This window comes from Hyla sarda, chromosome 1 (genome assembly GCF_029499605.1).
Source record: "Hyla sarda isolate aHylSar1 chromosome 1, aHylSar1.hap1, whole genome shotgun sequence".
Taxonomy (NCBI): Eukaryota; Metazoa; Chordata; class Amphibia; order Anura; family Hylidae; genus Hyla; species Hyla sarda.
Genome location: NC_079189.1, coordinates 230,363,512 through 230,389,785, shown reverse-complemented (window position 1 = coordinate 230,389,785; position 26,274 = coordinate 230,363,512). Strand labels below are relative to the sequence as shown.

At 42.0% G+C, this 26,274-nt stretch overlaps 1 protein-coding gene across 7 annotated transcripts in view; it reads left to right on the top strand.

The window, feature by feature from the left end:
* The window catches only part of ENOPH1 (enolase-phosphatase 1), a 55,257-nt gene extending 37,533 nt beyond the window's left edge, over positions 1-17,724 (top strand). For all 7 annotated transcript variants that reach the window (XM_056568925.1, XM_056568924.1, XM_056568922.1 and 4 more), the window contains exons 5-6: positions 9,450-9,573; positions 17,509-17,724. In XM_056568925.1, the coding sequence (XP_056424900.1) occupies positions 9,450-9,573; positions 17,509-17,648 (264 nt within the window). In that variant the 3' untranslated portion in view covers positions 17,649-17,724. The remainder of the gene's footprint in view (positions 1-9,449; positions 9,574-17,508) is intronic.
* The last annotated feature ends 8,550 nt before the right edge of the window (positions 17,725-26,274 follow it).

Below are 26,274 nucleotides of genomic sequence, written 5' to 3'. Positions count from 1 at the left end.
TAATTCCTTGTTACGTTCCTCAAGGGGTCTAGTTTCCAAAATGGTATGCCATGTTTTTTTTATTTGCTGTTTTGGCACCATAGGGGCTTCCTAAATGCAACATGCCCCCAAAAAAACATTTCAGAAAAACGTACTCTCCAAAATCCCCTTGTCGCTCCTTCGGTTCTGAGCCCTCTACTGCGCCCGCCGAACAATTTACATAGACATATGAGGTATGTGCTTACTCGAGAGAAATTGGGCTACAAATTCAAGTATAAATTTTATCCTTTTACCCCTTGTAAAAATTCAAAAATTGGGTCTACAAGAACATGCAACTGTAAAAAAATGAAGATTTTGAATTTTCTCCTTCACTTTGCTGCTTTTCCTTTGAAACACCTAAAGGGTTAAAACACTTACTGAATGTCATTTTGAATACTTTGGGGGGTGCAGTTTTTGTAATGGGGTCATTTATGGGGTATTTCTAATATGAAGACCCTTCAAATCCACTTCAAACCTGAACTGGTCCATGAAAAATAGCGAGTTTGAAAATTTTGTGAAAAATTGTAAAATTGCTGCTGAACTTTTGAAGCCCTCTTCCAAAAGTAAACACTTGTCAATTTTATGATGAAAATATAAAGTAGACATATTGTATATGTGAATCCAAAAAAAATAATATTTGGAATATCCATTTTCCTTACAAACAGAGAGCTTCAAAGTTAGAAAAATGCAAAATTTTCAATTTTTTCATCAAATTTTGGGATTTTTCACCAAGAAAGGATGCAAGTTACCACAAAAATTTACCACTATGTTAAAGTAGAATATGTCACGAAAAAACAATCTCGGAATCAGATTGATAAGTAAAAGCATTCCAGAGTTATTTATGTTTAAAGTGACAGTGGTCAGATGTGCAAAAAAGGGCTGTGTCCTAGAGGTGAAAATGGGCTGTGTCCTTAAGGGGTTAAAATCTGTAAGATAATGTGTGTCTGTAAAACGCAGTATACCACTTTAAAGGAGATACCGTATTTATCGGTGTATAACACGCATTTTTTAGGCAAAATTTTTTAGCCTAAAGTCTACCTGCGTGTTATACGCCGATAAGCAGCTGCAGTTCAATGATTTAAAGCGGGCGCTTTAAATCAATGAACTGCAGCTGCTTTTGCAGGTCCAGAAACCTGCCGTCGCTGCCCGATTCCCTGCCCCTGCTTATCCTGGGGTCCAGAGACTACTGGCGCCGCTGCCCCATTGCCTTCCCCATCCCCGGTTTTTTGACCCCGCAGAAGCCCCCAGGAAAGGCAGGGGGAGAGAGGCCGTCGCTGACCGCTTCTCTCCCCCTGCCTTTCCTGGGGAATAGAGCCCTGCTGCCGCCGCATCTCTCCCCCTGGCCACCCCATTGCCTCCCCCATCCCCAGTTTTATAATTACCTGTTGCCGGGGTCGGGTCCGCGCTGCTTCTGGCTGGTGTGGCGTCTCTTGTGTCGTTGCTATGCGCTGCGCTGCGCAATGACAAGTGACGTCGCATTGAAGACGTCACTCGTCATTGCGCCTCGCAACGCATAGCAACGAATCAGGAGACTCCACACTGGAGCCAGAAGCAGCGCGTACCCGACCCCGGCAACAGGTAATTATAAAACTGGGGATAGGAGAAGCAATGGGGCAGCGGCGCCGGCAATGGGGCAGCGGCGCCGGCAATGGGGCAGCAGCACCAATAGCCAGGGGGAGAGAAGCGGCGGCAGCAGGGCTCTAGACCCCAGGAAAGGCATGAAGTGGCAGCGACGGCCTCTCTCTCCCTGCCTTTCCTGGTGGCTTCGGCGGGGTTAGAAACAGTGTATTGGGGTATACACATGCACACACACGCACCCTCATTTTACCAAGGATATTTGGGTATAAAACTTTTTTTACCTAAATATCCTTGGTAAAATGAGGGTGCGTGTTATAGGCCAGTGCGTGGTATAGCCCGATAAATACGGTATATCATGCACAAAAACGTATAAGTTTTAGATCGTGGGGGGTCCCAGCAGTCTCCTGTATGGGGCCCCGGCTCTCTCTGGGAATGAGGCGTCGAACCTCACAGGAAATAGCTGCCAAAACACTCTAGCTTTTTGGCTATCTTTGGCTCTCCCATAGAGATATACAGGTGTGTCAGCTGCCGCTTCACATTCCTTGGGTCATATTCCTTGGGGACCAGGAAGTTGAGATATAAAGGGTTGTTTCTGGGCCTTTGCTTAACCCCTTAAGGATGGACCCATTTTTTACCTTAATGACCTCGCTCTTTTAAAATAGTTTTTTATATTTTTGACGAAGTCTCTTTAAATGGTAATAACTGTAGAACACTTTTCTGAGCAGAGCGATTCTGACATAGTTTTTTCATGACATATTGTACTTTATATAATTGGTGCATTTTGTTGACACATGCAGCATTTTTTGTGAAAAACTCCAAAATATTGTGAAAAACCTTTTATGGTGTTCACTGTGCAGTAAAAGTGATGTTATATTTAGTCTGTGGGTCAGTACGATTATGGCGATATCCATTTTATATAGCTTTCTATGTTCTTTTTCCTTTTCTGAGCAAAATTCTTTTTCTGCCATTCATTTTCCAACAGCCGTAACTTTATTTTAATTTTTCGTCCAACGCCATTAAGTAAGGGCTTATTTTTTGCAGGATGAGCTGTACTTCTTATTGGTATAATTTTTGCGATACGTGCTACCTTTTGATCTTTTTTATTCCGCTATTTGTACCAAAATTGGCAAATTTTGCGCTTTTTTGTTGTTTTGTTTAAACGGCGTTCACCATGCAGGATAATATACATTATAGTTTTATAGTACACATCATTTTGCATGTGGTAATACCTATTATGTATATAATTTGTGTTTTTGATCTTTTTTGACGACAATACCAATTTTTATTGGTAAAGGGGCTTTTTTTTTTTTTTTAACACTTCATACATGTATTGAAGAAACTTTATATTATCTTATCTTTCCCTTTTTACAGGTTATACTATGCTGCATTTGTACTGCAGCACGGTATGACCTGATGAGCTGCGCACACTACAGCCTGGATCTCGCAGGCTCCCATAGCAGGCAGACAGGAGGTCATCAGCTGACCTTCTAATGCCATAGCAACCAACGGCAACCCACGATCGTATTGCGGCACACCCGTTAGTGAACAGGGGGAGCACATTCCCCTGTCAACACCATAGATGCCTTGATCAGGATGGGGTTAATGCTGCGGGAACTGGCGCGATCACGGCCCCGGCAGCTACGGCGGGACTCCGGCTGTGATTGACAGCCGGGTCCCGCCGCTGATCTCTTGCACTGCCCGCGGCAGTGCAGGAGATCGCTAGGACGTATGCATAAATCCCAGCGCGCGAACGTGTCGGTACTTATCCATATGTCTTATAGCGGGAAGGGGTTAACTTGTCCCTGTCATTTAAAAAAAATAATACTTTTGACATATTACAATGACATGTCAAAAGTTTTTATCAGTATAAGGGAGGTTAAGACCCCTATAGGATGCCTTACACCTGGCTTTCAGCTATCTTTGCTTCACTTCTCCATAAAAATTGTGTAAGATTTCTAGCAAGAAGTTGGCTGTGGATAAAATTGACTTGCAAGTCATGTATTGAAAAGATTATGGCATAGGAATTTCCTTACTTTTTTTTACAGATCTTTAGCGGTTTAGCTTGGGGACCTAGAATCTCAAATGTAAAAAGGCAATAGCCTTTTTAGCAGACTCTTTGGAGGACAAACTTAGATTTCCGGCCAGGTCGACTGCCCTCTTTAATTCAGCCAGAAGAGCTAGGAAATGTAGGTTCCAGAAAAAAAAAATCTATGGAATTCTGCAAGGAAGATTTCCTTTTTTGGGAAAGTGTTAGACAATCTCTTAGATAAGACAAGTGATAGAAAGAAGAGTTTTCCTGCATTCTAACGCCACAAGCATAATAAATCTTTTTTTCCTCCAGGAGAGCTGGAGATGGAAGCCCCCCCCTCCAAAAGATCCATGTGTAATCAGTCAATTCAGCAAGGAAGCAGGGCTCCCAATGATAGGCTGGTCCGAGTAGGAGGAGATTGCGCCGGAGGGGCTAAAAGCACTTAATTTTTGCACACTTTCTTTAGGTGTACCCTTTACTCCCAGACTTTTTACCAAGATTGTTTATAAGGTAAAGGGGATCGTATCTTTATCCGTTATTTAGATGACTTTTAGAGATGAGCGAACTTACAGTGATTCGATTCGTCATGAACTCCTCGTTATTTCTGCTTTCAGGTGCTCAAGTGGGTTGGAAAAGGTGGATACAGTCCTAGAAAAGAGTCTCCTAGGACAGTATCCACTTTTTCCAGCCCACCAGAGCACCTGAAAGCTGAACTAATTTATGCAGCAACTGCCGAGCCGAGAAGTTCATGACGAATCACATTACTGTAACTTCGCTCATCTCTAATGACTTTCTTCTGGTCTATTCGGGACTCAGGCCCGCAGCTGCAACTTCTAAGAACTCTAAGAAAAATGAGGTGGGTTTATAAATTGGAAGAATTCCGTTATTCTAGCCCAGAGAAAGGTCTTTCTATGTTTCTTTGTAGATTTAAAAGTCTGATATACCAGGCGCCAAGGTAGAGAGAATGGCTTCCTTTGCTGCAGAAGTATGCCAAAATCCCTGTCAAACTATTTGCAAGGCCATGTCTCTGTAAAGTCTCTGTAAATTACAGGGAACTGTTGGCCATTCACAAGGATCTATTAGCAATAGCTTCAGTTGTACAGGGCAAGAAAGTATTGTCAGACAGGTCCACAACAGTACAGATGGAGCAGTACAAGGAGTCTCTCTTGCCATTGTTCTTCCAGATTTTTCGCTTTGCGGAAATTATTCTGGTTTTACTATAGGAAGCACAACTAAAGGGAACCCTGAACACCAGAGTGAACATCTTAAAGCGTACTTCCGATGACCATAGTCATACTTTTGAAGAATGATGTGCCGCACTGGGCATTCATCATTTTTTACAATGACATGCATTTTAAAATTGCAGACAAAATTCACTGTTCTTTCCATTGTGTATAACTATGCAGTATAAGATCATGTCCAGTACGAGACCCAACTCAGTGTAATTCTATGGCGCTGGGTCTTGCGCTCAAGACAGGAGCTGTGGAGACGAAGTAGAAAGCATAGTTTCCTCCTGCACAGTTATTTATAGTAAGGAGAATGACGCCTCATTCAGGCATTTAGGTGCCGGCTTTAAAATGCAAAGTGCTGTTAAGAGATTATGGTCCTTAGAGTTATCATTGATCAGTTAGATTGGTGCTTTACTAGTACAGACAGCCTGAGGCAGCTTGTATAACCAGATTTCCCCATGGCAGCCATAAAGGGTTTTACAAGGCTTCTGTCTGCCATCATAACTGATCAGCACCCCATGATCACGTTGCAAGGGTACCAATCGGACAGCCGACAGACGTTGTTCAACCTCTTAAATGCCACAATATCTATTGATCACAGCATTTAAGGGATAAATGGCCTACATTAGCTGATCACGGATGTCAGTCATCAATGCCGAATATCGGCTGATAGAAGCCTTCACCCCCATCTACAAAGGGAGCGTGGTTTACAATGCATTGACTTTTGCATGGCGTACAGTTATGGCACAGAGCACCAATGCCCAGGCAGCTTTGCTATAACTGTATGACATGTCCTTAACCCCTTAACGACAAATGGACGTAAATGTACGTCATGGTGACGTGGTACTTAGCGCACCATGACGTACATTTACGCGCCGACATGCTCGCGAGCACCGAAGCGGTGCTCGCGTCATGTCCGGCAGGTCCTGGCTGCTGTCAGCAGCCAGGGACCCGCCGGTAATGGCGGGCATCCGCGATCGCGCGGATGTCCGCCATTAACCCCTCCGATGCCGTGATCAATACAGAGCACGGCATCTGCAGCTGTGCGTTACTTTGCACGGATGATCGGATCGCCCGCAGTGCTGCCGCGGGGATCCGATCATCCAGCACGGCGGGCAGAGGTCCACTCACCTGGCTCAGGCCGTCTCCCGGGGTCTTCTGCTCTGGTCTGCGATCGAGCAGACCTGAGCAGAAAATGACCAATAATACTGAGCAGTGCTGTGTCCTATACATAACACTGCACAGTATTAGCAATCAAAGGATTGCTATGAATAGTCCCCTATGGGGACATAAAAAGTGTTAAAAAAAAAAAGTTTAAAAATTTAAAATAAAAAAGTAAAAAAATGGGAAAAATCCCCTCCCCCAATAAAAAAGTAAAACGTCTCTTTTTCCCATTTTACCCCCCAAAAAGCATTAAAAAAAATTAATACACATATTTGGTATCGCCGCGTGCGTAAAAGTCTGAACTATTAAAATATATCTTTAATTATCCCATGTGGTGAACGGTGTAAACGTAAAAAAAATTAAAAAAAAATCCAAAATTGCAGCTTTTTTGTCACATTTTATTCCAAAATAATTAATAAAAAATTAATAAAAAGTAAAACCTAATCAAAAGTGGTACTGATAAAAACTACAGATCATGGCGCAAAAAATTAACCCTCATATCGCCCCATATACGGAAAAATTCGAGAGTTATAGGTGGTCAAAATAGGGCAATTTCAAACATACTAATTTTGTTAAAATGGTTTTAGATTTTTTTTTTTAAGCGGTACAATTATAGAAAAGCATATAATGATGGGTATCATTTTAATCGTATTGACCCACAGAATAAAGAAAACATGTCAATTTTACCGGGAAGTGTACAGCGTGAAAACAAAACCTTCCAAAATTTGCAAAATTTCGGTTTTCTTTTCAATTTTCCCACATAAATAATATTTTTTGGTTGCACCGTACATTTTATGGTAAAATAAGTGATGTAATTACAAAGTAAAATTTGTGATGCAAAAAACAAGCCCTCATATGGGTCTGTGGATGGAAATATAAGAGAGTTATGATTTTTAGAAGGCGAGGAGGAAAAAAACGAAAATGCTAAAATAAAATTGGTCTGGTCCTTAAGGGGTTAAAGGAGTAGTCCAGTGGTGACCCAGAGGTGAACAACTTATCCCCTATCCTAAGGATAGGGGATAAGTTGCAGATCGCGGGGGGTCCGACCGCTGGGGCCCCCTGCGATCTCCTGTACGGAGCCCCGACAGCCCGCGGGGAGGGGGCGTGTCGACCTCCGCACGAAGCGGCAGCCGACACGCCCCCTCAATACAACTCTATGGCAGAGCCGAAGCGCTGCCTTTGGCAATCTCCGGCTCTGCCATAGAGATGTATTGAGGGGGCGTATCGGCCGCCGCTTCGTGCAGGGGTCGACACCCGCTATCTGGCCGGAAAGCCTGGCCCCCGTACAGAGAGATTGCAGGGGCCCCCAGCGGTCGGACCCCCCGCAATCTCAAACTTATCCCCTATCCTTAGGATAGGGGATAAGTTTTTCACCACTGGACTACTCCTTTAAGATAAACTTTCTTCCAGCATTAAATCAATGTACATTGTCATTGAATTGAGTCATTTTAATTTGCTTAGAATCATTATTTAATGTAAGGCATTATTTTGTTTGCCTTTAGGACGTTAGGGCTCATACAATTTTAGCGTGTGGTGCTAGTGTTATATATGGAAAAAAAAGTTCTATAACAAGCTTAACCACACAGGCATTATAGTTCTACTACTGTATGCATAAAACTGATCATACATATTCGCATATATTTCGGGTCTTCATTTTTCCTCACCACAGCAGATGTTTGGGGAAGAGAGATTGGATTTCAGTTTGCCTGCAGGACATAATCCACTGCCAGACAAATATATTCCCCTCTTCTCATTGTAACAAACATGTTTATGGGCGATGGCCAGCAGCCGAATAGGTAAAGCCAGCGTCAGACCTGTGCTGAAATGTGTCCCTGGCACACAGTCTGATGCATATAGTCATAGTCAATCAGTTAATACATTATTTCCTTTGCTAATATAGCTAGTCAGTTGTTATAAAACAATGCTGACCACACTGTATCGATTTGGCCATGTGAGCTGTTGGACTAATCAAATGCATTATTTTACATGAAATGCCCATGGGTGTAAAGGGTTATGAATGGGAGAGAGAGAGCAGGCTATTGTATTGTAAAAATCTAATGTGAATAGACAAAGCACTGCTCATCAGCATATGCACCCGAGGGGAGGAGGGGGGGGGGCTAAGTATACAGCTATTTACACTGTCTTATTCACATTTATTAGTGGACAGTGCCTCAAAAAGCATTGGAAATGGGTACATTCTTAATATCTGGCCTTTTATTCAATCACCTTTACTCACTTCTGATGACCTTTCTTATTAGTAAGAAGATCTTAAATCCCACAAGGGAGGTCAGGTTTTCCTCCTTTTCATATACTTGGCATATTGTAGTTCCCAGGAGGCCACAAAATGATTTTTCTGGACTTCATGATTCTTTGCTGCTAGAGGGACTAAAGAGTTTTTCTTTTGTAGATTGTTTGGTGTGACTGCTTCCAAGCTCATTTCTCCTTCTTTGTCACCTCAGAGGCAAAATACTTAAAGGAAACCTGTCATCACTTTTATGCTACAATGGTGTATGATTCGCTCTGAAATGATGCAGTGTTTTTAAATGGAAAATATCACTCACAGGGGAAAATAAAGAGGTCCCCTCCTCTAAATATTCCTGTCACAGAACACTTCTATAAAACAAGTAATTAAATTACTTTAGCAATGTGTAGAAATGTGGACGGCACTCACCAGGGTAGTTGCCTCAAATTTCTTTATTGTGCAGACGGGATAGTGGAGTCAAGCAGGTATGGTGGCAGGAACGCAGAGGACCTCAGCGTGCAGGTAACAGGTGTGTCGTACACCATATGTATGGTCTGAAGAAGTACGGAAGTACGACACACCTGTTACCTGCACGCTGAGGTCCTCGGCGTTCCTGCCACGATACCTGCTTGACACCGCTATCCTGTCTGCACAATAAAGAAATTTGAAGCAACTACCCTGGTGAGTGCCGTCCACATTTCTACACATTGCTATTTGGATTTAACTCTACTGTTCTTGGACTGAGCACCTATATGGCTATTTTGATACACACCTGTTTTTTTGCATGTACCGCAGTTACAGCAGTGCCGGATTCTCTGCCTTTTTCACACAACAATTAAATTACTTTACTTGTGTCCCAAGGTTTTTGCATGGAGAAGTAGAGGAAACTCAGTGATGAAATTCAGCAGTGTGGACGAGCCCTTAGAGTGCTTCAGATTTGTCACTGTGGCTCATGCTGTGTGCACTATTAGTTGGCTTACTTTTACTTGTAAGCAATGCCCCTTTTCATGCTTGGTGCAAAGATGCCACTAAAGTGTCTTCAAAGCATTTAAACTGTTTATGTTACAGAAGTCAGTTTTCTGCACAGGCACGTCAATCTACCCCAGAGTATTCTCTCATGACCTACTTCTTCTACTTACAAACCCTAATAATAGTTGCCTTTAGTTTACCACCCTCATATGTTTTTCAGTTGTTTCATGGCCATTTTGATACCTCTGTTGGACCTAAAGTGGAAAGTGAGAGCTATAGAAGAATTGCTGATGCAATTGGGTGCAGCACTGAGAATATTCTTTTCCTTACAGACATTACTAAGGGTAAGTAAAATGGCTGTTTGTGTACATACCTATGAGGATCCTCACACTTTGTGTCATCCATTCCGTTTCTTGTATAGCTAGGGATGACAAACAGGAGGAAAACTGATATGATGGCTAGGAACATTTTCATCCTTTTACATCAGTTCCTTTATATATATATATATATATATATATATATATATATATATATATATAAATAAATCTGGCATGCTGTTCACAGCAGGTACATTCCCTTTTTATTTCTTTGTGTTAAAACTTATACCTGTCTCAAACTGTCATTTTTATCCACATCTGATCTCAAAGATGAAAACTTTATAGGACAATGGAAAGTACAATGTATATAGATAGAAAAAAAGGAACAGAGAATGTGCGCACACATGCCATTAGCCTATGTAGAACAGATGAATGAACAGGTAGTGGTGTGCTCACTTTTCAGTGTTGTGCTGCGAGCACAACACCATAAAAAGTCTTAAACCATTGAGATGTGGTAATTTACTGTGGCGCTGCCAGCATTAATCCAATCTCCTCAATTACAGGAACGGGGGTTAGACATAGGAAAGGATAGTCTTCTTGGATAGAAGAAAAAGGCAATGCAAGATTGGCACTCACCCGTTGTAGGGATAGGCAATAGTAACTGAAGCGGACAAAAAATAAATAGAAAGTACAAAAGTCACTCCGTGCAGGAACTACAAACTGATTTCCTGATTAAATATGCACCTGAAATTATTATATCAAAATTCTCACTTCTACACTGTCCCCACTTCTTTACCACATAACGCACATACACCTTATAGGTTTTGTGTCCTTGCTGGAGTTCCAGGATAAAACCATGGTGATGTACCATGCATTCTTTTCTGCGATCCATATGTGCCTACTATCAACTACTACCATATAACGAGAGGGAGGTGCCAAAAAACGTAACTTTTATTATAAATCATCTAAGAACACCAAAATAATGTGTTATGGAAAGTCCTGGAGCCCAGGATGTGGGTCTCCTGGAACACAAATGTTTCTGCATGACTATCAACTAATGACAAAAATGCCATCGGGAGGCTAATGTGACTTGTATACACGTAATATTGGGTACCAACATCTTTACATGGATCAGTAACCATTAATTTCCTGTCTCAAACCCTTCCTTTGTCTTATACAGGCCAATTCTTATGTAAGTGAGGTATCTTGTAGAGGGATGCCACCCAATTTGGCAGCCTAAACCAGAGACCTTCTTTTCTCCATCTCTGCCCCCAGCATTTTCCTACCCACCTAAATATAAGAATGAAACAAATACGCTTCTCGTTTCAACTTGAAAATGCATAAAAATCAGAGAGTCTGTCAAATATGTTGGTATCTTTCTTACAGGGGACCCTTCACAGGGACCCTTCACACCTGTACACAGTGAAATACCCCCCACCCATTCTCCAACATAAACACTTGGAGGTTTGGATCAAAGGGCTATTCACATCATTCAGGCAATGCTCCATTTTAAAATAATAATCTTTTTTAACATTTTAGACATTTCAGGCCCTGTCTGTTTTTTTGTTTGTTTTAAATGGGCTATGTAACTTTAAAAACTTTCGGCTTGTCGTAGAGACATGTCAAAAGTCTTTATTGGTCAGGGTCTGGGTGTTTAAACCCTGACTGATCGCTTGAACAAGCTGGGAGAAGTGTGCACTAAGCTTCTCTCCCTGCTTGTTCTGGTGATCGATCAGGGTCATAACACTCAGACCTCGACCAATCAACACTTTTGACAAGAACACTTTAAGACTCTGACATCTATCCTAACCAAATTTGCAACAGTGCTAACCGCTAGACCATTAGATTGGGTATCTCCCCTTCTCTATCATTCATGATTACTTTTTTGGGTAAGCCATGATGCAGCTTTGCTTGGAGACCCCAGGCCTTTCAGTAGCTGCATACAGGCCAACAAAATAATGTACAGGATGGAAGCTGGTTATTAACTGTAGACTGTATAGTTAACTACAGAATCACTCAACAGAATTCCTCACTCCCAGTTCTAATATTTACTGACCTCCCTGCCAGGCCTGGCTCTTTACAATTGTTAAAAGACCCCATAAAATGTCTTTGTTTTCTCAGATTGACTCATGTTGGCTGGCTTCCGGTCAAAAGTGTGGCAAGTAACTTTGAGGTTTACAGACTTCATCACTACTGAGATCTCCCACCCTGTTCCTATTGTACCATTGACATGCCCCCTATCAACCCACAAGTGCACCCTGGTACAATTTTTGGCAAAGTAATCCTCCCTCCATAGCATTGTAATTCAACAAGATTCAGGTGGCTATAAGGATGGAGAATCAAATTGCCTCAGTCTGAGCTACCCAGAATAACTTTTACTGGATGACACTCCAAAACATGGCAGTATTTATACCATACTTTCCAGAGCCCTCTTTTTTTCTTTTCTTTATCTCTTTCCTCTCCTTACTCCCCGCGAACTATTAGGACTATACCTTTTACGTTTACGTAATAACATCTACCCAAATATAGTAGATTAAACAGTTGTACTTGTAGATTTCTGATATTTTCCTTTACATAATAACACATTTGTTTTCTTTACAAAACTTGTTTGTCTTTATGATTTGGAAAATAATGTAAAAAAAAAATAAAAAATAAACAATGGTAGAATTTGAATAAAATTTTAACTAAAATCTGATCCTGTTACAGTATATAGAATTTATTATGAAGGTCCATTTATCCCCTGTTGATCTCAGCTATTGATGATCCGTCCTAAAGATAACCCCTGCATGATGGAATACTATTCCACTGCCCTGGCACTTGTTTATGCTCCTGTATAAATAAAAGACTGATGTTTATCATATCCTTATCTTAAAGGCGTAGTCTATTGAAAAGTATCTTCAAACAATTACATTGACATGATCTAAGGTGATACAAGGTGCTCAACTCCAAGTGCAGTTGTGCACCTACGTTGGAGTGGAGGACCTGCACCGATGGATCACATTGTGGTTTCACTGCTGTGGTTAATGTAAACAATGACATTAGCTAACCCTCAAAACTGATGTAAAATTGAGACATTAGCCAGTATATCCTTATATGAAGGACACACTTGAGCCCGCACACCACGCCAAGGTTTCTCAAATGGTGCGGGACCTATCAACTAACCTACCTGGCCAGATAAATAAAACCAGGAACCAAATTACGGCAGCCATAGGCCCGACTTGCAGATTGCTCCTCAGTTACCTCCAGTGTGGACTAGGCACACATACAATGGGAGGGAGGAGACAAGCTACAAGCCCCACCCTGGTTGGTTCATTTATAGCAGGCCTCACAGGTGAAACCCTAATGCTACCCAGCAAGATAAAAGGGTGCATTAGTATAAGCCTTAAGCAAAGACATGTCGGCTTATTTTTGCATGAACGTGGTTATAGCAGGAAACTCAACCCCAAGTGCAGTTGTGCACCTTTGCTGGGGCGGAGATCTTGCACTTGTAAACCGATGCTAAGGGCGATCCCCAGCAAAAATTGCATACAATGGAGGATGCCTGCAAACGGTCACAAGTACCACAGTGGCATCCTGACACCAGATAAATGTGTATGTGGATGCGTTAACCATGACTAACTTTAAACAAACAATTACATTGACGTGATCTAAGGTGATACAAGGTGCTCAACCCCAAGTACGGTTGTGCACCTACGTTGGAGTGGAGGACCTGCACCTATGGATCACAATGTGGTTTCACTGCTATGGTTAATGGAAACAATGACATTAGGTAACCCTCAAAACTGATGTAAAAGAAAACAAGTTTGTTTTCTTTGTTTTTTTTTTTGCAGCCCGGGCACAACAGACTGAAGATACTTTTCACTAGACTACTCCTTTTAATCTCTTGGGGATGCAGGGTGTACAGGTACACCCCCTGCATCCCCGGTGCTTAACCCCTTAAGGACCAAGGACGTACAGGTACGTCCTGAGTCTTCTCCCTTACTAGAACGTAGGGGCCACGGCGTGGCCCCGCGTCATAGCGGGTCGGGCCCGGCACCTAGCAATGGCCGGGACCCGTGGCTAATAGCGCATGGCACTAATCGTGGTGCCGCGCGCTATTAACCTTAAAGTGAAACTAAACTGCTGCCGGTTAGCTCAGTGTAAATAAAAATAAACATATGTGGTATCGCCGCATACGGAAATGTCCGAATTATAAAACTATATCATTAATTAAACCGCACGGTCAATGGCGTACGCGCAAAAAAATTCAAGGGTATTTTTGTTCACCTTTTATATCATGAAAAAATTAATTAAAAGCGATCAAAAAGTCTGATCCATACAAAAATTGTACAGCTAAAAACTTCAGATCACGGCGCAAAAAATGAGCCCTCTACTGCCCCGTATGCAGAAAAATAAAAAAAGTTATAGGAGTCAGAAAATGACAATTTTAAAGGTATCAATTTTCCTGCATGTAGTTATGATTTTTTCCAGAAGGACGCCAAAATCAAACCTATATAAGTAGGGTACCATTTTAATTGTATGGACCTACAGAATAAAGATAAGGTGTAATTTTTACCGAAAAATGTACTGCGTAGAAATCGAAGACCACAAAATTTACAAAATGGCGTTTTTTCTTCAATTTTGTGGCACAAGGATTTTTTTTTCAGTTTCACCATAGATTTTTGGGTAAAATGACTGATGTCATTACAAAGTAGAATTGGTGGCGCAAAAAACAAGCCATCATATGTATTTTTAGGTGCAAAATTGAAAGGGTTATGATTTTTTAAAGTTAGGGAGGAAAAAACGAAAAGTGCAAAAATGGAAAACCGCTCGGTGCTTAAGAGGTTAAGGACGTAGGGCGTATCTGTACGCCCTGGTCCCATTTACTGGGTTTAAACCATTCTCACCAGCAGAAAACGGGTTTAAACCCGGTGGGTCCCGGTTGCTACCGGCAGCAAGGACCTACAGCTAATGCCAGGCATCAAAGTTGATCTCAGCATCTAAAAGCGAAAGTGAAAGAATCCCGACAGCTCAGCGGAGCTGATCGAGACTATTGCGACAAAATTGCTTACCTGCCTCTTCGTTGTCCGATCGGCGATCTACTGCTCCATGCCTGCTCAGCAGGCAGGAACAGCAGAGCACCAAGAACACTGATCAATGCTATGTTGTGGCATTATAAAAATGATAAAATTTCATTAACCCCTTCCCTATTAAAAGTTTAAATCACCCCCCTTTTCCCATTTTTTAAATAATGTAATAAAGAATAAAAATAATCATATGTGGTATCGCTGCATGTGTAAATGTCCGAATTATAAAAATTTAAGGTGAGCTAAACTGTACGGTCCATTGCGTACATATAAAAAAATACCAAAGTCCAAAATTGTGCATTTTTGGTCACTTCATATACCATAAAAATAATAAAAAGCGATCAAAAATTCAGATCAAAACAAAATTGGTACTGATAAAAACTTCAGACGATGGCGCAAAAAAATTTCTGCCCCGTATGCGGAAAAATAAAAAAGTTATTGGGGTCAGAAGATGCCAATTTTAAACATACAAATTTATAATTTTTTTAAGTATTAAAATAAAACCTACATAAATTGTGAATCCTTGTAGCCGTCTACTTAAAAGCGCACTGCCTAGAAACGCGAGCCCAGAAAAGTGACAAAATGGTTGTTTTTTTTAAATTTTTTTTATTTCACCCCACAAAAAAATTTTATAGTATAAAATAAGTGATGTCATTACAAAGTACAATTGGTGATGCAAAAAAACAAGCCTTTATATGGGTCTGTAGGTGCAAAAATGAAATGAGTTATGATTTTTAGAAGGGAAGGGGGACAAAATGAAAATGTAAAAACAAAAATTTGCTGAGTCCTTAAGGTGTTAAGCAGTCTTTAAACTGATAAACGTTAAAGAAAAGTTATGCCCTTTAAGACACAGCATACCCATGCTAAAGGGACTCACATTTCACACACTATATTTGACTAATACTTATACTTTTACACTAAACTACATTAGCCTAGTTGATTTTCATATGTACATCATCAGTGGGAGGCAATATCTCTGCAATATGCAGTACATATACATCATGGTGATCATGCAGGCACAACAGATCCTATGACAATGCTCCTCATCTACGGTGTATATATTAGGACATCATCAGGCATCAGACGAACCTCCGTCACTCCTCAGACAAACATACCTCAGCCCTCAGCCAAACTTCGGTCATACCTCGGACAAACTTCGGTCATACCTCGGACAAACCTCCGTCACACCTCAGACAAACCTCTCTCAGCTCTCAGCCAAACCTCCGTCATGCCTTAGACAAACCTCCCTCTGCTCTCAGCTCTCTGCCAAACCTCCGTCATGCTTCAGACGTCAGCCGGACAGCCGTTAAAATTTTCCAGACTCCCTACCCTAACTGTGTTGTGGAGGAAAGCAGAGCATGCGCTCTGAGTGGTACGGACAACTGCGCATGTGCAGGGCTACGCTCCTAACGCTGCCTACTTTAGCCCTACGCTGTCAGCGGAGTGCTGTGCATGCGCTCTCAGTTTTCTACAAATTGAGGAAAACTTTACTTCAACGACTGTTCGACTGACGTCTGTGGCATGAGGGAGGTTTGGCTGAGAGCTGAGGGAGGGTTGTCTGAGGTGTGATAGAGGTTTGTCTGAGGTGTGACAGAGGTTTGTCTGAGGTATCAGAGGGGTTTGGCTGAGGGAGGTTTGTCTGAGGCATGAGAGGGGTTTGGCTGAGGGAGGTTTGTCTGAGGTGTGACAGAGGTTTGTCTGAGACATGAGAGGGGTTTGGCTGAGAGCTGACGGAGGTTTGTCTGACAGCTGAGGGAGGTTTGTCTGATGCCTGATGGTGTTCTAATATGGACACTGTACTCAACACCTCTGCTCAGGGATCAAATTGAATTACTTTGTGTCAAGTATAAAGAAATTTCTATCTATTAATACAATCCAAAACAGAAATTTTAGTTGCCATTACTGGATGATCATACATGTGAATGCTCACAAAGGATAAACATGCGTATTGCTTCATGATTTGTCAGACAATGTATAGAATAATCCATGCGTGATGTCCTGGTAATGCATCAGAAAACAATAGGTTGGCCAGCCACTGTGTTTGCTTCCAGTTAGTATTCTGATGTCCGTTTATTAAAGTAAACTAATGCTAACTTGCAGTGAGTATTGTTATAATTAATAACTTACAAGTTATGAATAATAATTTATATTTGTGCAGAGTGTAAACAGCCACAGTGCCCTCTTAAATGGATTGTATTGGCCAAACGTATGATGGCATACTGCTAGGGTATGTCAACTATTTGTGATCAGAGTGAGTGACTACTGGAACATCCACGAAAGCCAAGGGAAAACCCAGCATTCTGACCAGCCCCATTTTGCTTGGGTGACAAGCGTTGTGCTTCTGTCCATAAGCATTGGCTGCTTTTAGACCCTGTTGTGCAACCAATTAATTTTCTTGTTTAATGGGTCATTAGTCAGACCCCACCAGTCACATATTGATGGCAATCCTTGATAAATACCATGGTTGTTTAGGCCCACATAACCTTAGTGTCCACTATTTGAGATAACAGCGGGACTATACAGATGTTTCTTGGTTTTAGTTCCACCTTGGATTAAAGGAGTTGTCACAATATAAAAATAGGTAGGTAATTATTGGGGTCTGACCTCTGAAACTTCGGCCGATCACCAGAATAGAGTATGTCCCCGAATAGGGTATGTCCACTACAATGTAGAGAGTGCACACGCCGCCAGCGCTTCATTCATTCATTCATTGTCTAAAGGTCGACGCTCTGCAATATTTGGAAGGCAAACATTGGCAATCGATCGATGGAGCCACTCATGCATGGTGCAATTCTTTCTTTGCAGGGGGTAATTTCACATCCATTTATGTTTAATTTTCTATAATGATGGTTATTAGGTTTTTTGTCCTATACTGATATTTTCTTTGTTTATACAGAGGCAGAGGCTGCAAGGGAAGCAGGTGTGCATGTGGCTATAGCAGTAAGGCCTGGAAATGCTGCCCTGACAGATGAAGAGAAGTCAAAATACCAACTTACTTCATCATTTCATCAGATTAACCTGCCTACCACACAATGACCCAAGGTTACCTTAGACATAACTGTTTTCTTTTGTCGACTGTAATTATAGAAATAAACTAGTATATTGCCCTATTTTCCAATTGTTTTGCAGCATTTATTAAGAGTCAGATGTCTAACAGGTTTTAGCGTTTTGTATAGGGCTGTACGTAAGTAGAAAGATTGTTTTTAATATCATTATGAGAGCATATCTTTATTTTTCTGTTAATTAAATCACCTACATAGAAATGTCCTCATCCCTACAAATGTGTCACCTAAACGCCAGACAAGATCTTTTCAGACAAGTTGTATGAGTAGAGCCTTTCATTAATGGTAATGTCCCTTTTGACATTTAAAGAGAATGCCTTATATACTATTGTTTCATTATTTAGATGTATATCTGTAGGAGAAATTATCTGCTGGTTCTTTTTTTAAATGTAATAATTTTTTATTTTTAAAACTTTCTTGGGGTGGCAATATTTAAACACGCTTTCTTTCTATAATGACTATGCTTTATGGCAGCTGACACACCCTAGGGCTGGGCAGTATGGCCAAATATGTGTATCGCTGTATTTTTGTAACTTATGGCGGTTCCACGGTATATCACGGTATTCCCCCCCCCCCCCTCAAATTAATTATTAGCCCAGTGCTGCGCTGTCCCCATTGGGGTACTACTCATGTCACCCGCAAGCGCTGCTCTCCTCATCCTCCTGTTTGTTGCGTCCACCGGCACTGACACTCTCTATACTGTGCGGTATCCCTATGCTGTATCCCTATGCCCGGCCTGCAATAAAACTAACGCATGTTCCGACGTCGGCCTTACGCTGGGGATGTGAATGTCGGACAGCCGTCAGCCTATCACAAGGCCGCAGCGATTTTCCGCCTCGGCCGGTGATAGGCTGAGCCCACTGTCATGTAAGAAGCCGGCTTCTTACATGACAGTGGGCTCAACCTATCACCGGACGAGGTGGAACATCGCTGCGGCCGGTGATAGGCTGACGGCTCTCCGACGTTCCATTCCCTGGGAAGCAATACCGGGCCGACGGGAAGGTGAGTTAAAGTTTATTTTGTTTACCTTTTGCAGCCTGGGCATAGGGATACAGTATAGAGCAGTGGTTTGCAATCTGCGGACCTCCAGATATTGAAAAACTACAACTCCCAGCATGCCTTTGGCTGTCCGGGCATGCTGGGAGTTGTAGTTTCGCAGCATCTGGAGGTTGAAGACCACTGGTATAGAGTGTCAGTGCGCCGGCGGCCGCAACAAACAGGAGGAGGAGGAGGGCAGCGCTTGCTTGCGCTTGTGAGTAGTACCCTGATGGGGACAGCACAGCGCTGGGCTAATAATTAATTGGGGGGGCAGAACAGCGCTCGAGGGTCACATGTGATTAGTTCCCCAATGTGGGGACAGCGTGCTGCGGCTGATAAGTCATTCATTCCCAAGGGGGAGGAGCCAAACCGGTGTTGCGATATGGGTTAAAATTCATGTTGTGCAGCACAAAAATGTCGGTATTTGGTATGAATCGGTATACCGCCCAGCCCTAACAGGCCCCCTCAATAAAACGCTATGGGAAAGCCGGAGCACTGCATTCGGCAATCGCCGGCTCTGCCATAGAGCTGCATTGAGGGGATACATCAGCTGCCGCTTCTTGTGGTGGTCCACACATACTATTTGGCCAGGGAGCCAGGGTCAGTGGTCGGACCCCCCGCAATCTGAAACTTATATCCCAGAGTACTTCTTTAATGTGGAATTTGCAAACAGAATGTATCTATATGTGTGTAGTGAGCTGTTGCATAGCTAGATTTAGACTCCTTGGTTAATTTCAAAAAGACATAAAACATGGCTATGTGAAGCACCACAGCTCTCTCTGAGATGTTAGTAGCCAAGGGTAATCAGCCCTGAAGCTCCTATTGCCTTTTAATAAAAGCTTCAATGCTGAACCACGCTAAAAAGAAGTGACTTGTTCCCCATCTCCCATTGGACAGCGACATAATGCTGGTTTGACACAAAAAGGGGTGCGATTTTAAATGGGCACTGTCGGAATCACAAGCTGTTTATTTGTTGTACACCTTAGCAAAACATTATTTTTTCTAATATACGGTACTTCCGAAAAAACGTTTATCTTCTTTTTATAGAAATCTAGGGGTCCCCATACCATCCAGAACATAATCCTGTCAGGCTCCAGTATCATCTTTGTCCCAGTTGAAGCACAGGTTGTCACAAAGTCCAGTTAGTGAGGGTGAGACTAGCACTCTGTGCTCACTCCTTTTCTTTCAGAGTCCTGTCTGAAAACAGAGAGGTGGGAATAACAGAGCAGTCTGCAGTGATTGGATTAGGAGACACATCACAGCTGACTCAGGGAGGAGGTGAATGCATTGTGAATGAGGGCGGACTCGGTACTTTCCTCGGACACACCCCCTTCCTGAGCAGTGGATGTCAGAATGAGTGAGCAGCAGAACAGATGAATTTGTGAGCTAAATACAGAAGCTAGACACATAAAAGGATATGTAAAGCATCTGCATGACTTAGTAAATAACATATGTAAGCATCATTTTTTCCTGTGATATCACAAGTATGCCCAATGTCCAAAACAGAATTTTTTTTGCCTGTGGGAATATATCCTTAATTTTTTTTTTTTTTAATGGACTAATCACACATGTGACACACTTATATTAGTTTAAAACTTTTGCTTCTCTGAAAGTTCTTCTCTAAAAGTGTCTCTTCTGGTAGATGTTCTTCTTTTAAATATACTCTCTGCCTGTTGATTCCCTTTATGTATTTAAGAGTTTCTATCATATCCCCTATGTCTTGTCTATGTCTGTTATGACTGGTAAAATAAAACAAAACTCATCCGTCAATTGCCCTCAAAAATAAAAATACTCGAAGCAGGCTCAGACTGGCCAACTGGGGAGTTGGCGAATCTCTTGGTGGGCACCTGAGCCAAGGAGTGGCTTGAATGCAAACAACGGGAAAGGTCCCTGTTCATGTGTTTAAAAGATCAATAGACCTCTATATACTCAACAAAAGCAAATATAGTTGACCTCGGTTAGGGATGTATGTGAGTCTGCTGGATGGAATTGCATGGACCTCTGCATTCCATGTAGCTTAATGCCTTTAAGAGTTATACCTTTTGCCTTGACACAATGTCATGTATGTGGCATTTGTCATAAGTAAATGTCAGACATACATATCGGGCTCTCACCCAACGTGTACTGTACACAGCTCTATGGATATCAGTAAGCTACAGGTACATTGTTTACCTCACATTGGTGTCGGCAGTCATGAGCCGTAAATGCAGGAAGAGACCGCTGCAGTGTATATGAAGTTGGTCTGGAAGGGAATTGGAGCAGAGGTAACACTGGGAGAACCTTTTACCTAAATTCTATTGTATAACTATTTTGCTACATGCATTTGGAAATGAAAAACGGGGTCGCTTTATTATGTTGTAAATAAGTTAGTGACCCCTTGTTTATAGATATTTTCTATGTAGTCACTGCATATGGAAGTTCAGTTTTGTCAGTCCCGCATTATCATTGTTGACTTTTATTATTTCTATTCTTTCTTAAACATAATGCTGGATATAGTTTTTCAGCATACACATTGAGAAAATAATTTATTCAGCGTTCAAGGCTAGACAGAATACAACATGTGCAGTGCATTAAAATCTGAGAAAGGCGCTCGTACTTCATCATGTAAATGATTAGAAAGTAGGTCAATGGCTGCTGCAATCTATGAGAAAGCCTCTCATTTCCTTATTAAGGGCAATTCAGCGTACTGCATACAGCCCTGTGAGAACAGAGAAGGGTTGTCTTTAGGAAACTAATCACAAGCCAAGTGCTGTACTGCAGCAAAACATAATGATCTGCTTTTATCTGATCACTCACTTATTCTAATACTATAATGACTTCTTGTCCCCCCGAAATCTCAGCCTGGAGCAGATTTTCTCAGTGCCAAAATCAAAACAGAAATCCTAGTTAAATGCAAGATACCACCACATCAGTAGAACATATAGTATAATATAACCCCCTTGGTGCGACAGGCACCTTTATTACAGGCATCATGTAATTACACACAGTGCTTGTGAGGATTTGGAAGCCCAGCAGAGAATAAATCGAGTGACAATTTTCCCTCCATTATCATGATTAATAGAGGTCTTATTGGTTGGAACCCCACTCATCAGCTTGTTATCCCCCCTATCCCTCTGTTTCCCAACCGGGTGCCTCCAGCTGTTGCAAAACTACAACTCCTAGCACCCCCTAGCAAGCATTTCCTCTTCTACGTCATCAATGGAGTTAACATCAAAGTCCTCACCCAGCGGTTCCTGTGCAGCTGCTTAGGCTAGGTTCACATGGCCGTTCTCTCCCGTCCTGATATTCTCCCGTTATTGCTGCTAAACGGACCATACTCGCAAACGGATGCAAACAAGATGACATTTGTCTGTTATTTTAACAGACCATTTAAAACAAAACAAAAAAGGACATGTGGCATCCTGTTGCATCAGTTTGCATCTTTTTGCATCCATTTATATCCTTTTATTGTCCATTTGTATCAGTATTTTTTTTTGCTCACACCTCTTCTGAACATGCTCAGAAGTAATAACTGATCAAAAACGGATTGGAAAAAACTGATGCAAACGGATGACTTTAAAGGCTTATCTGTATCGTATCCATAGACTTCATTGTAAATTTATAATATCCGTTTCATTTCCTGTTTCCTGTTCCTTGACATCAATGGGATCCATTTACAACCATTTACCATTTACAACCAATTTTTCAAACCGTTTGCAAAAGGCTTGAACGAATTGAAAAATGGGAACAGATGACAGTGTGAACGAGCCCTTACAGACATCGTGGGGAGTGACTTTCCATGAGTAGCCACTGGAAAAGAGTATTTTTAAAAATGGTGCAAAAAGAAAGATGAAGGTTGCAAAGACTTTTGGCAATTGGATTCAAGGTTACGCTACTTTGGCACATATTTTGTGCCAGTGTTATTCTGAAAAAGGAGCTGAGCTTTTTGTATAGTTAGATACTATCTGCGGTTGGTGGTGCAACGATCAGGAGTTTAGGTGTGGGTTGGCCTTTGTGCCTGACATTGGTTGGGCATCCAAAGCCATGGAAATTTGAATTCAACTAATTTTGGTGCAGAAGCAGACAAGACCCTTTTCTTGGGGAGTCGGAGATTCTGGAGCCTATAGGGTGCCGGTTTACTGTCCCACATGTTTGCTCTAGACTGGGGGACAATGTTTATTTTTACGCCACATGCTAATTTGGCTTAAAAGATAAGCAATTCCCAAAGTTGGGTTTTGCTGGTTTAGCAGAGAACACAGGTGAGCGCCACAGAGATGGAGCCATGGCTAAGGCAGTATCCTAAGAGATAGGTGGCCACATTGCTGGATTACTTTTTATGTGTCAGTCCTTCAGGTGACAGAACTTGTGCCTTACTGTTGCATACTTTCCGAAAGTTGATGGCTGGGATTGGCGTTCCCATAGCGAAGGATAAGACAGAGGGTCTGTCCACGTGTCCTTTTTAAGTATAGAACTTGATATGGTAGCTATGGTTTGTTGCTTACTTGACTGCATGTTGTACAGATTCATGTCACTCATTGACCAGTTCATGTCCAAAAAGATGACTTTGTGTCTGTTGCAGATGCTGCTGGATTTGCTGATCCCCTTGGGCAGATTGACTCGCTGACTGTCTCTGGTGATGAATACATCACCTGTATCATTTTGTGCATATTAATTGCTGCTTGCATCAAGATTTTTTTTGCTTTTGGTAGATGTTTTTGAATTCTTTTAATGGCAAGGTGGTTTGCAAGGATCAATAACTTGGTAGTTTTGACTTGCAGTTGTTTACCGATGCAGCCTGGTGGAGGTTTTAGGTGATTTTTATTTCCTCTTGGTGCAGGGTGTAGAGGCCCGTTTTTTGTGTGGAATCCAGGTTGACTAGGAATTTGCTCTTGTCCAAGCTCTTTCTGATAATTGTAGCAGTTGAGCTGTGGGGTTGCCAAATGATGAGCAAACAAATCCGTTTTGGTACCATATTTTGGCAATTGTGCAGGTAGTGAGTTTCCTTGTCTTCTAGTTCTTATCCTGTCCTTGGTTTATTGCGCCAAGTGGTGCTCTTTAAATCCGTCTTTGTTCTGTCCTTTCTAAGGAGTTTGGTACACATTGCTTTTGGATAGGTCTGGCCATGGAAGCTGATGCTTTGGGTTTGGGGATGCGAGCATTGAGCAGCTAGGGAGATGGAAGTCGAGGTCATATTGTTTGTACATGCGTTCTGACCTAAAGCTTGTTTTCATTTAATTTTTAGATGACTTGGCCCCTCAAGTATGGATCGTGGGACTTTCCTATCTTTGTACATAGGGCTGCACAGAGCAATACCTATCGTCCAGTTGAACTGATTCAGGTTTTTTACCAGGCAGAGGTTCACTGGTGGGGTACTTCTGATTTGCGGTAGATTTAGTTGCTGCAAAAGATCATGTGTATCTGTAGGCAGAGTTCTTGCCCTTCTGGTTTGGTTGTGCATGCAGGGGGGTGGGGGTTAACGATTTAGGGCAGGTAAAAGTTGCGGACCTTTTTATGTATGATCAAATCTAATGTGTACCATTTTTTTGTAGCTGTTGGCTCAGTGTGTGTTTGTGTGGTCTGGGATCGTTACTCGACATGTGTGGCCTGGGGTACGTTACTTTGCTGGGATTGTGCAAGTGAGACGGTTTTTGAACAAGTATGTTTCTCAGCATGTGAGGGCTTTGGGAGGCATTGTAGACAATGGTACAGACATTTTTTTGTTGGGTATTTTTCCTGTTGAGTATGCAGGATGGCATTGAGGGTGCCTTGCTGCATCTGTGTGAGGGTTGTCGGATGGACGAGATGGGGACTCGCCCACCTCCCTTGGCGGTCTTTAAAATGTTTTAATTTAACAGTTTGTAAGAAGCTAATTAATAAAATAACAAGCATTTGCTGAACTTCAATGGGCACTGTCAGAATCAAAAACTTATTGTAGTTGTACTTCTTGGCAAAACATTAACCTCTTGGATATCAAAAACATTTTTATTTCCTTTTAATAGAAATCATGGCTTTAAAAAAAAAAAAAATATACCACTAGGGGTCCCCTGCAGCATAATTTTTGTCCTAGCTGAAGTTTAGGCTATGACAACGTCTAGGAAATGAGGGCAAGAACAATACTCTATGTTGTCACTCATGTTCTGTCTTTCAGATTCCTGTCTGAAAACGGAGAAGACAGAGACCCAGCACATCACAGGAAACTCAGAGAGGAAGTGACTGCATGGTGAATGAGGGCGGGCTCAGTGCTTGCCTTGGACATACCCCTTTCTGAGCAGTATGTCAGAATGAGTGGGCAGCAGAACAGAGGGATTTGTGAGCCAAATACAAAAGCTAGACACATAAAGACATGTAAATCATCTGCATGACCTAGCGAGTAACATTTAGAAGCATTTTTTTTATTTCTGTGATCTGACAGGTACAATTCAAGGTGTCACGACAAAAGAAAAAAAAACAGTATTACATCATAATAGTCAGACTTTGGTAATGGCGTAAACTGCTTGTTTAGTAATACAGTAACCCCCCGACATGCGATGGCCCAGACATATGATCAAATCGACATACGATGGCCTCTCAGAGGCCATCGCATGTCAATGTCAGCATCAACATACGATGCTTTTATATGTCGGGGCCATCGCATTAAGTGCTATCCGACAGCGCAAAATGCTTAAGCTGCTGTCGGATAGCAGTTTAAAGGGGTACTCCGTGAAAAACTTTTTTTTTTTAATCAACTGGTGCCAGAAAGTTAAACAGATTTTTTAATTACTTCTATAAAAAAATCTTAATCCTTCCAGTACATTTTAGGGTCTGTATACTAAAGAGAAATCCAAAAAAGAAATGCATTTCCTCTGATGTCATGACCACAGTGCTCTCTGGTGACCTCTGCTGTCCATTTTTGGAACTGTCCAGAGCAGGAGAAAATCCCCATAGCAAACATATGCTGCTCTGGACAGTTCCTAAAATGGACAGCAGAGGTGAGCAGAGTGCACTGTGGTCGTGACAACAGAGAAATCCAAAAAGAAAAGCATTTCCTCTGTAGTATACAGCCCATAAAATGTATTGGAAGGATCAAATTTTTTTAATAGAAGTAATTTACAAATCTGTTTAACTTTCTGGCACCAGTTCATTTAGAAAAAAAAGTTTTCCATGGGAGTACCCCTTTAAGCATCCCGGACAGGTTCACGTACCTATCCCCGCTGCTCCGGGTCCACTTCGCAATCCTCCGGCGTCTTCTGCATCTTCTCCGGGGTCCGGGCCTCGCTTTCCGGCGTCGTTAATACGTCACTACGCACACCGTCTCGGTGCAGCAACGTAATAACGTCACCAGAAAGCGAGGCCCGGACACCGGAGAAGATGCGGAAGAAGCCGGAGGATCCTGAAGAAGATGCCGGAGCAGCGGGACAGCATCGGAAGCCCCTGGGACAGCATCGGGAGCGGTGAGGACGCGGTCCGGAGCGGTGGGGACAGGTGAGTATTAAATGCACTTTTTACATTGCACGAATCCCTCAACATACGATGGATTCGACAAACGATGGGTCGTTTGGAACAAATTACCATCGTATGTTGAGGGACCACTGTACATGGCAGCT